Raw genomic sequence first — 13366 nt, forward strand, 5'->3', positions numbered from 1 at the left:
AGCGGTATTGTACGGGCACATGTTGAATTTGGGTTACATGTGTTGCAGAGTATTTGAAAATCCGTAGGCATAAAAACATGCAAAGAAGAGTGATAGGTCCCTGTTGTAAATATAGTCAAGTGGATAAATTGATTACTTATGTTTCACACTAGTTTTGCTGTTACAGCAGTCCCTCTCATGAACAGACACCCTTGGGCCAGTGCAAACCTGTCCGTACATTGCAGGTGGCCGGTCACGGGAGAGCCCCCCCACCCCCCCCCACACACACTCAGGCACACTGACGGACTGAGTGAGTCTTTGCTACTGGTGAACGAGCTCTACTTGTCCTACAACTTATAACTGAAAGGAAAATAACTGTCCTGTAAAAATGACGTTAAATCAACGGTGTCAGAAAAAGAGAGATAAAAGAAATCCTCAAATTCCTGGGGATACAGGCACCCCATGAAAGCAGCCACGAACATACTCACAGAGGCACACATGCTTGTGCAGATACTTTGCACAAATATGAATTGAAAACCTGCATATGTGGTAATTTTTGACTCACATGCGAAGCAAAAGTGAGTCTATGTACTCACCCGAGTCGTCCGTCCGTCCGTCCGTCCGTCCGTCCGTCCGGCCGTCCGTCCGGCCGTCCGGCCGTCCGGAAAACTTTAACGTTGGATATTTCTTGGACACTATTCAGTCTATCAGTACCAAATTTGGCAAGATGGTGTATGATGACAAGGCCCCAAAAAACATACATAGCATCTTGACCTTGCTTCAAGGTCAAGGTCGCAGGGGCCATAAATGTTGCCTAAAAAAAGCTATTTTTCCCATTTTTCCCATTTTCTCTGAAGTTTTTGAGATTCAATACCTCACCTATATATGATATATAGGGCAAAGTAAGCCCCATCTTTTGATACCAGTTTGGTTTACCTTGCTTCAAGGTCAAGGTCACAGGAGCTCTTCAAAGTTGGATTGTATACATATTTTGAAGTGACCTTGACCCTGAACTATGGAAGATAACTGTTTCAAACTTAAAAATTATGTGGGGCACATGTTATGCTTTCATCATGAGACACATTTGGTCACATATGATCAAGGTCAAGGTCACTTTGACCCTTATGAAATGTGACCAAAATAAGGTAGTGAACCACTAAAAGTGACCATATCTCATGGTAGAAAGAGCCAATAAGCACCATTGTACTTCCTATGTCTTGAATTAACAGCTTTGTGTTGCATGACCTTGGATGACCTTGACCTTGGGTCAAGGTCACATGTATTTTGGTAGGAAAAATGTGTAAAGCATGTGAGTCGTATGGGCTTTGCCCTTCTTGTTTTTTTTGTGTGTGGCTTTATTGAATACTTCAGGCAGTGACTTTTCCCTGTCCAGTTTTCTCTTTCGTCTCTCTTATCCCTCGCTTACCCACCCCCACCTCCGTACCCTCCACTCCCTTTACCCAGCCCCGACAGCACAAATTTGTAATCTGCAAGGCAGAGTACACATTTTCTAAAAGGAAGACTACTCCTCTTCAATTATATCCAGAGATCTTCCAGCTGTCTCCACCATAAGCCAAGTGGTCGAGTCTTATACCCCCGTTCCACACAACCGTTCTAGGTCCCGTTCCCGTACCGACCAAGGAACGGTGCGGGCACGGGAAGGATCGGAACAGAACCGCAATGAATGTAACTGATCGTTAACGGAACTGCTTTGAACAGTAGGGTCGGTAGGGACGGCTGAGTTTGCGCTGCATGTTCACATTTTTAGCCGTTCCCCTCCCGATCAGAATGAACGGTAATGGAACCTCAACCCATCGGTAACGGAACGCTTGGATCGTTAAAGGAACTTAAAACAACGGTAACGCAACGGTAGCGCTCTCACACACTGAGTTCAAGTTGTCATACCCGCATTCCACACATCCGTTCTAGGTCCCGTTCCCTTACCGACCAAGGACGGCTGCCACTATGGTCAGACGCTGCCGAAAGATGCAAAAAAACGGCAGTTTGCGCAGCGTTCCATTGTTGTGGCAGCATTCCTTGGTTGGTACGGGAACGGGACAAAGAACGGTTGTGTGGAATGGGGGTATAACTTTTGACACCGACAAACTGAAGAATGAACAGATCTATTAAAGGCACAGTAAGCCTCCCGTAAACCATTATTATTATTATTATTATGGGGAGCTTATATAGCGCGAACCACAACTGTGCTCTCCGCGCTTTACATATTAATTTCTGCCGTTTGAAATGGAATTTTTTACAGACAGACAGACAAACACATTTTTTACACACAGTATATAACGCATTCACATCGACCAGCAAACTTCAAGCCTATTAGGCGAACATTCACCTTTCACGGCCTATTATTCCAAGTCAGTCAAACGGGTATTTGGTGGACATTTTTATCTATGCCTCTACAATTTTGCCAGGAAAGACCCTTTTGTCAATCGTGGGATCTTTAACGTGCACACCCCAATGTAGTGTACACGAAGGGACCTCGGTTTTTCGTCTCATCCGAAAGACTAGCACTTGAACCCACCACCTAGGTTAGGAAAGGGGGGAGAAAATTGCGGCCTGACCCAGGGTCGAACACGCAACCTCTCGCTTCCGAGCGCAAGTGCGTTACCACTCGGCCACCGATACGGTCAGGCTTTTACACACAGTACAAACACCCTTTCATTTAAACACTCACCGATTGAGAACATCCTAGGTGCCCTCCGTAAAGAGCGAACAATTTTCAAAGAATTTATTTTTGCGTGGTTTATCTTACCCCTGAGCCATCGTGAACCCGTGTGATCCAGTTTCCCTTTTTCACAATGTAGTCGTCAGTTAGTCATTTGCATGCGACTCGATGTGAGCTTATCTACAATAGCACGTTTTTATGCACGAAACAATTAAACGGCTGTGGTTCACAAGAACTCTAGCGATGGCTTAATTTTGACTGTTGAGAGGAACGGCGATATGCATAAACCGTCGTCTGCTACGACCCTTGCGTGACCCTGCTTCCGGGCTTTTCTTTTTTCAAACTTTCACAACTTCGAATTGTACTGATCTTGTCTTGATGAAAAAAAGAATTCTTTTGTAAGAATGTTTGTGTAACAAGCTGTCAATTTATTATTTAGATTTTAAAACTTGGTTAGGTCTAGCGCAAATACGCACCACGGTCCAAAAACATTCTGATAATCATCGATCCACGGCTATGGCCAGTTTACATCGATAGAATGAGACCCGAAGGGAAGTAACTCATTTTTGACCTGAGTTCAGGATGGGTCCAAAAAGTGTTCGAGACAATCTGCAAAATTAATTCTTTAAAAATTGCTCGCTCTTTACGTATGGCACCTAGGATGTTCCCGTTTGGTGAGCGTTCAAATGGAAGGGTGTTTGTACTGTGTGTAAAAGCCTGACAGTATCTGTGATGGTTTACGGGAGGCTTACTGTCCGGGCGTGATTTCCGGTATTGAATATTCATAACAGCCGTCCAGCACCAAAACGAGGCGCCATTGTTGTAGAGGAACAAGTCCACGAAAATAAATTCTTTGAAAATTTCTCACGCTCGACAGAAAGCAGCCAGGATGTTCCCGTTCGGTGAGCGTTCAAATGGAAGTATGCTTGTACTGTATGTAGACGCTCGGGGAGCTCTGTGATGGTTTACGGGAGGCTTACTGTGCCTTTAATGGTCCAGGCTCAGGAAACAAAGAGTATATATGGCCTAGGGCGATTGTAGCTTCCCTTCTTCGTGTCCGATAGACAAGGACAATAAATAGTAGAGCATAGTGCAATTTCATGTTGGCATCTTCTCCACTGAAAGCTAAAACCCAAAGACTGAAGACCAAAGTGCTTTATCCCACTTCTGACCCGAATCACCCCCCTCCTGCTAGGTACACGTGCACTCAAGTTAACCTCTGCTTTGACCTGTGTGCCAGGAGTCGGATGAGAGAGAGAGAGAGAGAGAGAGAGAGAGAGAGAGAGAGAGAGAGAGAGAGAGAGAGAGAGAGAGAGAGACACACACTCTCACACACATACACACACACACACACACACATAGACAGAGACAGACATAGAAAGACAGAAGCGGAGAGACTCAGAGGGAGACACAGACAAAGACATACAGAGAGAGAGAGAGAGAGAGAGAGAGAGAGAGAGAGAGAGAGAGAGAGAGAGAGAGAGAGAGAGAGAGAGAGAGAGAGAGAGAGAGAGAGAGAGAAAACATGTAACTGATCTCGTGAGAACGGTAACAAAACGAGACATGTCACCTCTCCGAATGCATTCCAATAGATGACCGCTCCTGCGGCCATCAATAAAACGAAAGAGGTGAAAACATGGTGCGAAACTACCCACATAAAAAAGTAACAACCCGAACTTATGACACGTTATCGATATTGTATTTTGAGGGCACGGCAAACCAATGGTATTTTCAGGAGATGGAAGTAAGTCTCAAATCACTACAAGCTGGTGTACAAAAACTTGAACACAAAAGAATGAAGCTGACATCTGTCTCCTTCTGCGAAATTATTGCAGCCAAAAATTCAACCATACGTGTAGAAAGCGTCTAAGCTGTAGATGTTTGGCATAGATCCTAGTAAATATCCTTATTCCCAATTAAAGAAAACGAAAAATGAAAAAACAAAATGAAAAAAATAGAAAAACTCAAAAAAAGACTATGCGGACCAATGGTGATTAACAGATTGGTTTACACGTAAAGGACGGTATCTTTTAGAGCAAAATGTTACGGCAAGCGGTCTGAACACATGTCTTAGCTGATGGTGCCTGTGCTCGTAGTGGGCCACTGGCAGCCAAACCGTGAGCCAGTTACAAGATATTGATCTACTTACCGTCGGAAAATGGAGTCCATTTGGAAATTGGAGGCTGATGAAATTATCAACATGAAATTGACCACGGACGTCGAATCGATCTGATCATCAGAGCGTGAAACGGAAAAGGAGATGGTGGTGGTTTGGCTCTCTCGGGTCATTCTTCACGTTCTGCTGCCGGTGTAACACGAGAAAATGACTCCCATGAGATTTTTACTCCCTTTACGAAAAAAACTACTCCCCCATAACACGAGAAAATTACTTATAACGACAGGTGTGTTCGGAGTCAACATTTCGGTCGAAAATGTTACTCCCCTGACGAATAAACAACGAATAAATTATTCCGAACACACGCACACAAAAACATACATACATACACGCCCCAAAATCTCAGTGTTGTAAATACTGAAAATAAACTTATTTTAATAATGATTATAATTATTATATTTGTTTGTTTGTTGCAGTCGTTCTGGACACCAACAAATGGTTCCACTCCACTCTTAACATTGGTGACGTCATCAGTATCACGATCGGGTCTGAATACGATTAAAATGATCAGCCAATTTTGTTGAATAAAATTGTATCACCTTAATGCAACTTTTTGGTCTCAGTCTGGCTTTTAGAATTCTGTGAAAAACAACTTCGCGCCCACAAGCGTGTGTGTGTGTGTGTGTGTGCCGGCGGTGTGTGTGTCAGCATGTGTGTGTGTGTCAGTGTGTGTGTACTGACGCGTCGTGTACGCGTGGCCCGGGGTGGGGTCAGTGGTTGAAGTACGCAAAGAAACACCAATAAAGGTGACATTTAAGCAGCTACTGCGGAGTCCAGAGTGGCCGCCGGTTCCGTCGGTCTGGGCTGTGGAAAACTGATTGCAGTGTCCCTTATCCTTTGACTGGAAACAGCTGTAGTTCCCCTACCTGTCCATTTGTGCATGTATAGAGTAAGACGACAGCCTGCATGCGGCTGCGACCTACTCAGTGGACAGACAGTGTCGCAGACAACCCTTCACGGCACTGACTGCAAAGTGAAGGCACCACACACACACACACACACACACACACACACACTCACATACAAACACACACACCAGGGGCGAATCATTTTTAGGGGGGGTTTCCAATTTTTTTTTTTTTTAGGGTCAATTCGACGACACGAACTGAAGCGATTAGTTGAGGGCGTGGAGCGTTCGAACCTCCTTGGGGGCTCCGGGGGCATGCCCCCCCCCCGAACATATTTGATACAAACAAGGAAAATGGAGCAAACTGGTGCAATCAGTCTGAGCCAAGAAACCTACCCTAATACACCTTCCAAACATTAAATTTAAGAAGACAAACTTTGACCAAAACAAGGACAATTGACCGATCCCTGAGCCAACAAATTACCCAACTACTGTCTGAAATCGCCACTTAGAAAAGAAAGGCCGGCTCCTAGGGGGGTACGGGGGCACGCCCCCCGGAAAAAATTGATAAAAATCAAGGAAAATAGAGCAATCTGGTGCAATCTGAGCTATAAGTTTAAATCTTTTTTCTTTTTTTTTTAATTTTTTTTTAGGCTAGGGGGGGTTTCCAGAAACCCCGGAGACCCCCCTGGATCCGCCCCTGCATACACACACACACACAGACGCGCGCAGACCGCCTGGTGAAGTGATTGTGTGTTCCATGTTGTCTAGTTCCCTTGCAGGGCCTCAGCTGGTTCGCATTTCGATTGGTTCATTGGCACTTCCGGACAGATTTGCGGGAAATCGGAAGTATCGCGAAAAGCGAAAGAAGCGACGAAACTTTCTTCCAAAGGTAAGGATTTACAGAATATATATTGCTTATTCACATGGCTGGATATAGGTTTAATGCAGGTGCTAGCTTCTCAATACTGTAATTAGTGCTGATGTGAGTACATGAGTGAATGCTGATCACTGACAAATGCAAAACATCTGCGCGCCTCTGAGTCTGTCTCTGACTAGTGAGCACAAGTTCACAAACACAAGGCACGATTTTTAATTATGCACAACAGCCTTGTGTTTACTCCCAAGACAGTTTTGCGGTCGAGACTGGCTCGTTAGGCTGGTGTTAACAACTCATTTTGGAGTCGTCTAGACGTGGGTCCATTCATTCAATACCTGCCCTCGGTTTCAGGGTTGTTCGAATTATCTCCCTTGTACTGCTGTAGCAGACGACAAAGCCAAATCCATAGTAGTAGTACATGTATAGCACTTGGCAGGAAAGGGAGTGGGGTAGGATGGCGGCGTTAAGGTGTTGTAAATAAGAAGGAACGAGGGGTTAAGAAACAAATAAAGAAGAAGAAATCATACCTCCTTACTCCACAAACTGTTTCAGTAATCCTGAAATGTAAATTTCATTGACCTTTTTAGGAGGCGTCAATCACTCAGTATCTTTGGAAAAGATCATCATCAGCATTTCATAACTGATTTAGTAAAACTACAACTAGAACTAATTTGATGTGTTGGGGGGGGGGGGGGCAGTTTCCTTTTACACTTTAATGTTGGTCTTTTTTGTTCTGTGCACTAGCAGTTCTGACGATGGCTGATGTGAACAAAATCAAGCAGCAACTGAAGGAGTGGGAGTCTGCCTTTCACATGGTTCATCAGCGCAAACCTGCTAAGGTAACACAAATTAAGTAACTTTCAGTGTCACAGACACTAAGAAAATAACACAGTGCAAGGTAACACAACCCCATACACCACCACACTAACAACAAACATTACTTACACTAGTTTAGTTACAGTCACAGTGGAGCTATCCATCAATCACTGAAGGAAGTACAATGTAATTCAGATTTTATCAGAATGCGATGTGATTTAAAACAACAAACACAGGAACACAAAATTTAAAAAACCCATTTTATTAACAAAGAAACATGGCGCATGAACTAGCTATTATTGTCATTTGCGATTTGGATTTGCTATAGCTCTTTCTGAGTCCATCTTTCCTGACAGTGATAGTATCACTAACACATAGTAGACCGTTTACCTTAGTATTTTGTTTAAAATTCATTTCAAATGTGTTATTTTGTAAGGACATGAATGTGGTTGCTTATCTAAAGACTTGTCATTTTAATGTTGGCTTTGTTTTTTCTTTGACATGCAGGATGATATTCGAGAAGCCCCCAACAACATCAGAGGTAATTTTAAGTTAGAAATACTCGGTATGTACTATGTGCTTGTATGAATCTGCATATATATATATAATCATGTATAAGTATTAGTGTGCTACTGGAGGGAATTAGCTTGTTGCACTTGAGGACATTTTCTGTCTTCCACCCTACAAGTACAACACAGACTCTCCAACCTCTGCCCCCCTTTCCCTAGGTATAAGAAGCAAAATATTTGTGGGCATGTGTTTGTGTGAGAGGGGTACGTTTTTGAAATCTGTTGTGCTGTTTTGCATTGTTTTAAATGTTAAAATGTTACGCTTGTGTCTTGCCAGATCTCTACCGAGCTTATCAAGCTGCTCGACAGATGAATGAATCCAGCACGTCAGTAAAACCTCTGCAGGTAATGTTTTGTTTTCAATTGTTAATGTTATATGTGACATTATCTTCCTGAAGATAAATGAATGTACTCAGCAATCTTGCATCGGGCTATGCTTTGTTTAAACAGATTCAAAGACTTTTGACAGACACAAGTTAGACATAGACAACTTTGTTATCTCGAATGAAAAATTCATGTGTGGTACATATCACAACATTAGTTAATATCTGTCAAGAACTAGTGGATGCATCTTACTCTTAACCTTATTGACTTTGATTTGAAACCAAAATGGTACTGGTAGTTTCAATTATAGGTTTTGGGTCCTGTTTATTAAAGGCACAGTGCAGCTCACAGCCTTCGTTTTGCGTTTTTGTTGCAGCTGAGTGCATTTACAGTTCAAAAATCCTCCTATGGTAGTAAAACAAACCCAAAACTACCCAACGACGACATCTGTGAAGCTCGACAGTTTCTTGTTCACGCGAGTGCATAAATTAACCTAGTTATTACGTGGTGTTTGGTCGGAGTTCGATTCAACTGAGTGATTCCGGCCTCCATTTTGTTTTACACAAACTCATGATGACGTCTGACATAGTTTGCTAGTGACGTGTCTTTTTGTGCATGATGTGGTGATCTACCTGATCTAAATTTAGATCCAAAAATAGGTCAAGACCAGCCGGGTCCGAGTACGAAATTAATTCGTAAAAAAATCGCAGTTCTTGACTCTTTGGGTGCAAGTCAATGAAACTTGGTAGTTCTTCTAACGGATAGCTGCCTGAGGTATGACTAAAAGCCCCAGGGGCTCCATGCACCTGGATTTGACAAGTTCAGTACCTTTAAGAGTAGTTCTAAATAAGTCAATATAATAGTTTAAACTTCTTTCTCTATTTCAGAGCCCTCCATCAGCGCGGCAGACCAGTGATGAGGCAGCGACAGTTTGCAGAACAAACAATACACTGTCGCAGGATACTGAAAATAACAAAACAGAAGTGTGGGGCAGAGAACTGAACAAAAAGACCAAACAGGATACAGTGACGTCACCCAACGGAGAGGGTGGGAGTGGAAAGAGTGAGGGGAGTGCTTTGCTCAACAAACTTGGAGACAAGCTGTTTTCCAGTTGCAGCAGCACCCCAGCAGCCAGGTTCTCTGCAAAGAAGGTAATTGCTATGATTTGGGTGGTGAGATGAAGAATAAAATAAAAGGGATAAGAGTTAACACTTTCTACCCCACCTATGTTGACCAAGTTTTTTTTAGCCGAGACCAGCTGTGCTGCAGCAGGTCACTCAGAATTGTAGTAACTGTGTAGCTACTGTGTATCAACACGCTGGAATGCAGGCGTTACATCAACATTACAGGAAGCGACTGAAGCTAACGGTCTGAGCGGATATATCCGTACCTGGTCAGATAGAGCCATATGAGTGGGTACGAATATATCCGTACTTGGGAGACAATGAGTTACGTTGCAAAATAAATAAAACAAAGGGAAAACAGTTGAAAGCGAAGGGAACAGGCGGCAAAGGGGAGTGGGAGAGGGGCTTGGAGAAAGGGACAATGATATGGGGAACAAGAAATTTGAGGATACAGTAGAATCCGCTTAATAAGTCCACGTTTAATAAAGCCACCCGCTTTTTAAGGCCAATTTCTGGCTGCACGGATTTTCACCTATGTTTTATGCTTAAAAAAACCCCGCTTTATAAGGCCACCAACCCGCTTAATAAAGCCACTTTTGGGCTCGAGTTAGATGTGAAAAGCAGTAACAGTGAGTCTGTAATCGCTGTCTGATCACTCACAGCTAATCCATGAATGGTTTTCAAAACAACCTGAGACGTTTTGGCCAGCCTCTTGTGAGTTTGAAATCACGTTAATCACGTTAAGTGCAAGTCAGTGGTCGTAAACAACTTCAAACAGAAGTTTTTGTTCATGTTCATGATCGCATTTCTGTCACTGCCAACAATTCTTGGATAGAAAGGGGTTTAGTTTGAAATCCGGACACAAGCAACCATGGCCACCAAACGCAAGAGGACAGACATGACAACTGTGGAAAAGATGGCAATCCTAGAGAAGTTCAGAGCGCTGCCGTCTGTCTCTGTCAGGGAAGGTGCTGTAACTCTGGGAGTCTCCCGTGGGATGCTGACAAATTTGTTGAAAAATGAAGGGAATTTGCGTGAGACTGCATCTGGTCCTGTGCCTGAAAGAAAACGTCAGCGACTTGGGAAAGATTTGGATTTGAGTGCTTTTTCGCTTTTTTTGCTTTATTTGCTCTGTTTGCCTGAGATCCTTTTAATAAGTCCACCCGCTTAATAAAGCCACTTTTGTCCTGCACGGAGGTGGCCTTATTAGGCGGATTCTACTGTAATGACTCAATAAGATAAGGAAAAGATTTGAATAGGGTGGATTAGCTAGTAACAAGTTATCTAGGAGGGAAGCCCCGTAGTAATGTCAAAAACATTTACCTTTATGATTCATTGGTTGAAATATTCATCACATCAGTGGAAAAAAAGAACGAAAAATGGTTAGTGTATACTGAGGTTGAGAAAGAGATTAAAGAACGTAGGTAGAGTATTTGAAGCTGCAGCTAGAGGAGTGATCTCGTGATTTTTATTATTCCTTGCTTGTTGAAGGCTGAATTGCTTGTAGTGTAAATGAGACATCCACTTCTAATCCTGAATGTACAAAGACACATTTATAACGTTCTTCAGTTGTAATGAATGTGTTGTTACAGAAACCCTACCTGAAGCCTGCAACACAGACCCAGGACTCCTGTCCAACCCAGCAGTCTGCTGTGCCCGGGTCAACACCTACATCCAGCAAGGTTTTCACTGAAGAGTTCACACTGAAAGGGGCCATGTTTGAAAAGGCCATCAGACTCTCCTCTGGAAAGCGACTGAAAAGTTTGGATAATGTTGAGGTGCCCCAGAAGTTTGTTCATTCTTTCAAGCCAAAGAGACAGTGCTCTTTTGGCGGTCATTCCCAGCTTGGGGAGAAAGACTGTGAAGATTCAGAGATAAGCTCATTTAATCATAACGTTTCCCCTGGTTCTAAGTTTGCTGATTTTGGTTCAGACGAAGTGGATGCGTTTTCTGTTGGAACTGACATGTATTCTGAATCAGAACAGGGCTTTCTTCATACCCCAGCAAAAAGAAACACTTCAGTGACAGTGGAGAGAAGCAGTACAAAAAAAGCTGTTCTATCTCAGTTTTCCAGTGAGCTCTCTTCTGACATTCCACAGTCCACTTCAGTGCAGAATGACCATGCTTCGAAACCAGTTGGCACTCTGACACTAATCAACTCTCAAGAACAACAGCCCACGGGAAGGAAAGGCAGAAGCACTCTCTCTGCAGATGACAGGGAAGAAAACTTCACCAACTCCAGGAAAAGAAAAACCAGAACAAGAACGGTCATGTCTCAGAACTCACATAAAAGCATATCTGAAATAGTCAATGCTGAAGACGGTGACAAACCAGGTGATCCCTTTGCATTCAGTGACACTGAGTTTGGAGAAAATAGCTTAGCTTCAGATGAAACGGCTCAGCCTGCTGTTACAGGAAAGAAAGGCACAAGAAAAGGAGGAGAAAAAATGAAGGTGGCTGGAAAGAGGAAAGCTGAAACTGCCTCATCTGGACCTAGGAAACGCAAGAAGCTTGACAAGGAAGTGGAAGGGGGAATGGTCAGTATTCTCATTTCACGCAAAAGTAACGTGTTTGTTTACATTTTACTGCCTTATGTGCGTCAATGTGCTGAATTTGTGTTTAATTCACTTGCAATTTATGTCAGTAAGGATAGGAATAACAGGGGGAAAGAAGATTGTGTGATTAGCATGTGTGTATGTGGTGATGTTGTATGTGTAAAGAACACAGATAATGTATTTGCTAATCTACAACTTAAGAAATAGGGGACATTGGCAGAGCTTGGTCAGGTGTGTGTGTCTGTTTGCTTTTTTGCTTGTTTTCAGGCTATCACTTTTGAGAATCAAGGCAAAAATGATCAAGATAACGATTAAAATGAATGAAGTTCTTGACTTACGTACTGTAAGTTTTGGCACAGCAACTAACCTTGGTGTAAACATATAACTTGCTGAACCAAATAATTGTTTCAGGTGGAAGGTGGGGATAACTCTGCAGAGGAAAGGCCACAACCAGCAAAACCACCTGTGAAAAAGAGCAGAGCAGCAGGGTAACTCAGCTGTGGAGAACTTTTTTGCTTTATACTTGCCTTGTCTGTGATTTGAAAAAAATTGTGATTTTTGTGTTGCCCTTTCCTCATTCCTTCCAGTACATTTGGGCTTTGTATTATTATTTTTAAACAAACTCCAGGTACTTAAAATTTACTAAATGTCATCTGGTTTACACAGAATAATAGATATTCTTTTGGTTTACCATGGTTGTTACTTTGTTTGCAAAGGTGTATCTGTGTGTGTGTGTGTATTCTTCTGCGCCAGTTTGTTTCTAGTGCCTTGTAGGAAACTTACCCGGCTGCACTTTGTGGTGATAAAATTGATATTCTATATCCTTTCTATATATTCGTGAAGTCTGCTATAATCCACCAGCAACACAGCAGCTGTCTTTATTATTTTCTTTGTTTGTTTTTGTTTCTGCCAGGACGGGCAACATTTCCGGCGCCCGCAAGACAGAGAATTTTGTGCGTCTCAACATGAAGGCAAAAAAGTTTGTGCGAAAAGGCTCGGGTATGACTGGGGGCCAGTGGAAACGCAAGCAGTGGAAGCAAAAGATGGCGGCCCGTAGTAAAAGCTACGGGGATAAATGCTTCAAGTGTGGGGGCTCTGGGCACTGGGCCAACAAATGTCCAGGTTGGTCCAAGAAATTGCTGCTCTGTTGAAAAGTATACAATACATGTACTAACAAGAAGCACATAAAGAACCAGAATTTAATCCGCCTTATAACATAAAAGCCATTGGTATTTGTCCTGGTGCGGAAACAATCATACATCCATACACTCCTTGCATCTACATTACAATCATATATATATTTTATTAAAGGCTTACAACAACAACATCATCATTCACAGCCTACTGGGGAGAAGAGACATAACTTTTGATTAACATTATTCTCATTGCTTCACTTCATCTCTCGTTTGAAGGTAG

At 42.8% G+C, this 13366-nt stretch overlaps 2 protein-coding genes across 2 annotated transcripts in view; both read left to right on the forward strand.

Moving 5' to 3' along the window:
- Positions 1-5385, forward strand: part of LOC138965556 (uncharacterized) — an 8893-nt gene extending 3508 nt beyond the window's left edge. Inside the window, exon 4 of the mRNA XM_070337743.1 lies at positions 5252-5385. Within this exon, the coding sequence (XP_070193844.1) occupies positions 5252-5337 (86 nt within the window). The 3' untranslated portion in view covers positions 5338-5385. The remainder of the gene's footprint in view (positions 1-5251) is intronic.
- Positions 5386-7313: 1928 nt separating this feature from the next.
- Positions 7314-13366, forward strand: part of LOC138965476 (ATP-dependent DNA helicase Q4-like) — a 430431-nt gene continuing 424378 nt past the window's right edge. Inside the window, exons 1-7 of the mRNA XM_070337643.1 lie at positions 7314-7401; positions 7886-7919; positions 8225-8292; positions 9159-9422; positions 10988-11932; positions 12362-12438; positions 12864-13072. Of these exons, the coding sequence (XP_070193744.1) occupies positions 7318-7401; positions 7886-7919; positions 8225-8292; positions 9159-9422; positions 10988-11932; positions 12362-12438; positions 12864-13072 (1681 nt within the window). The 5' untranslated portion in view covers positions 7314-7317. The remainder of the gene's footprint in view (positions 7402-7885; positions 7920-8224; positions 8293-9158; positions 9423-10987; positions 11933-12361; positions 12439-12863; positions 13073-13366) is intronic.

This window comes from Littorina saxatilis, linkage group LG1, assembly GCF_037325665.1.
Source record: "Littorina saxatilis isolate snail1 linkage group LG1, US_GU_Lsax_2.0, whole genome shotgun sequence".
Lineage (NCBI taxonomy): Eukaryota > Metazoa > Mollusca > Gastropoda > Littorinimorpha > Littorinidae > Littorina > Littorina saxatilis.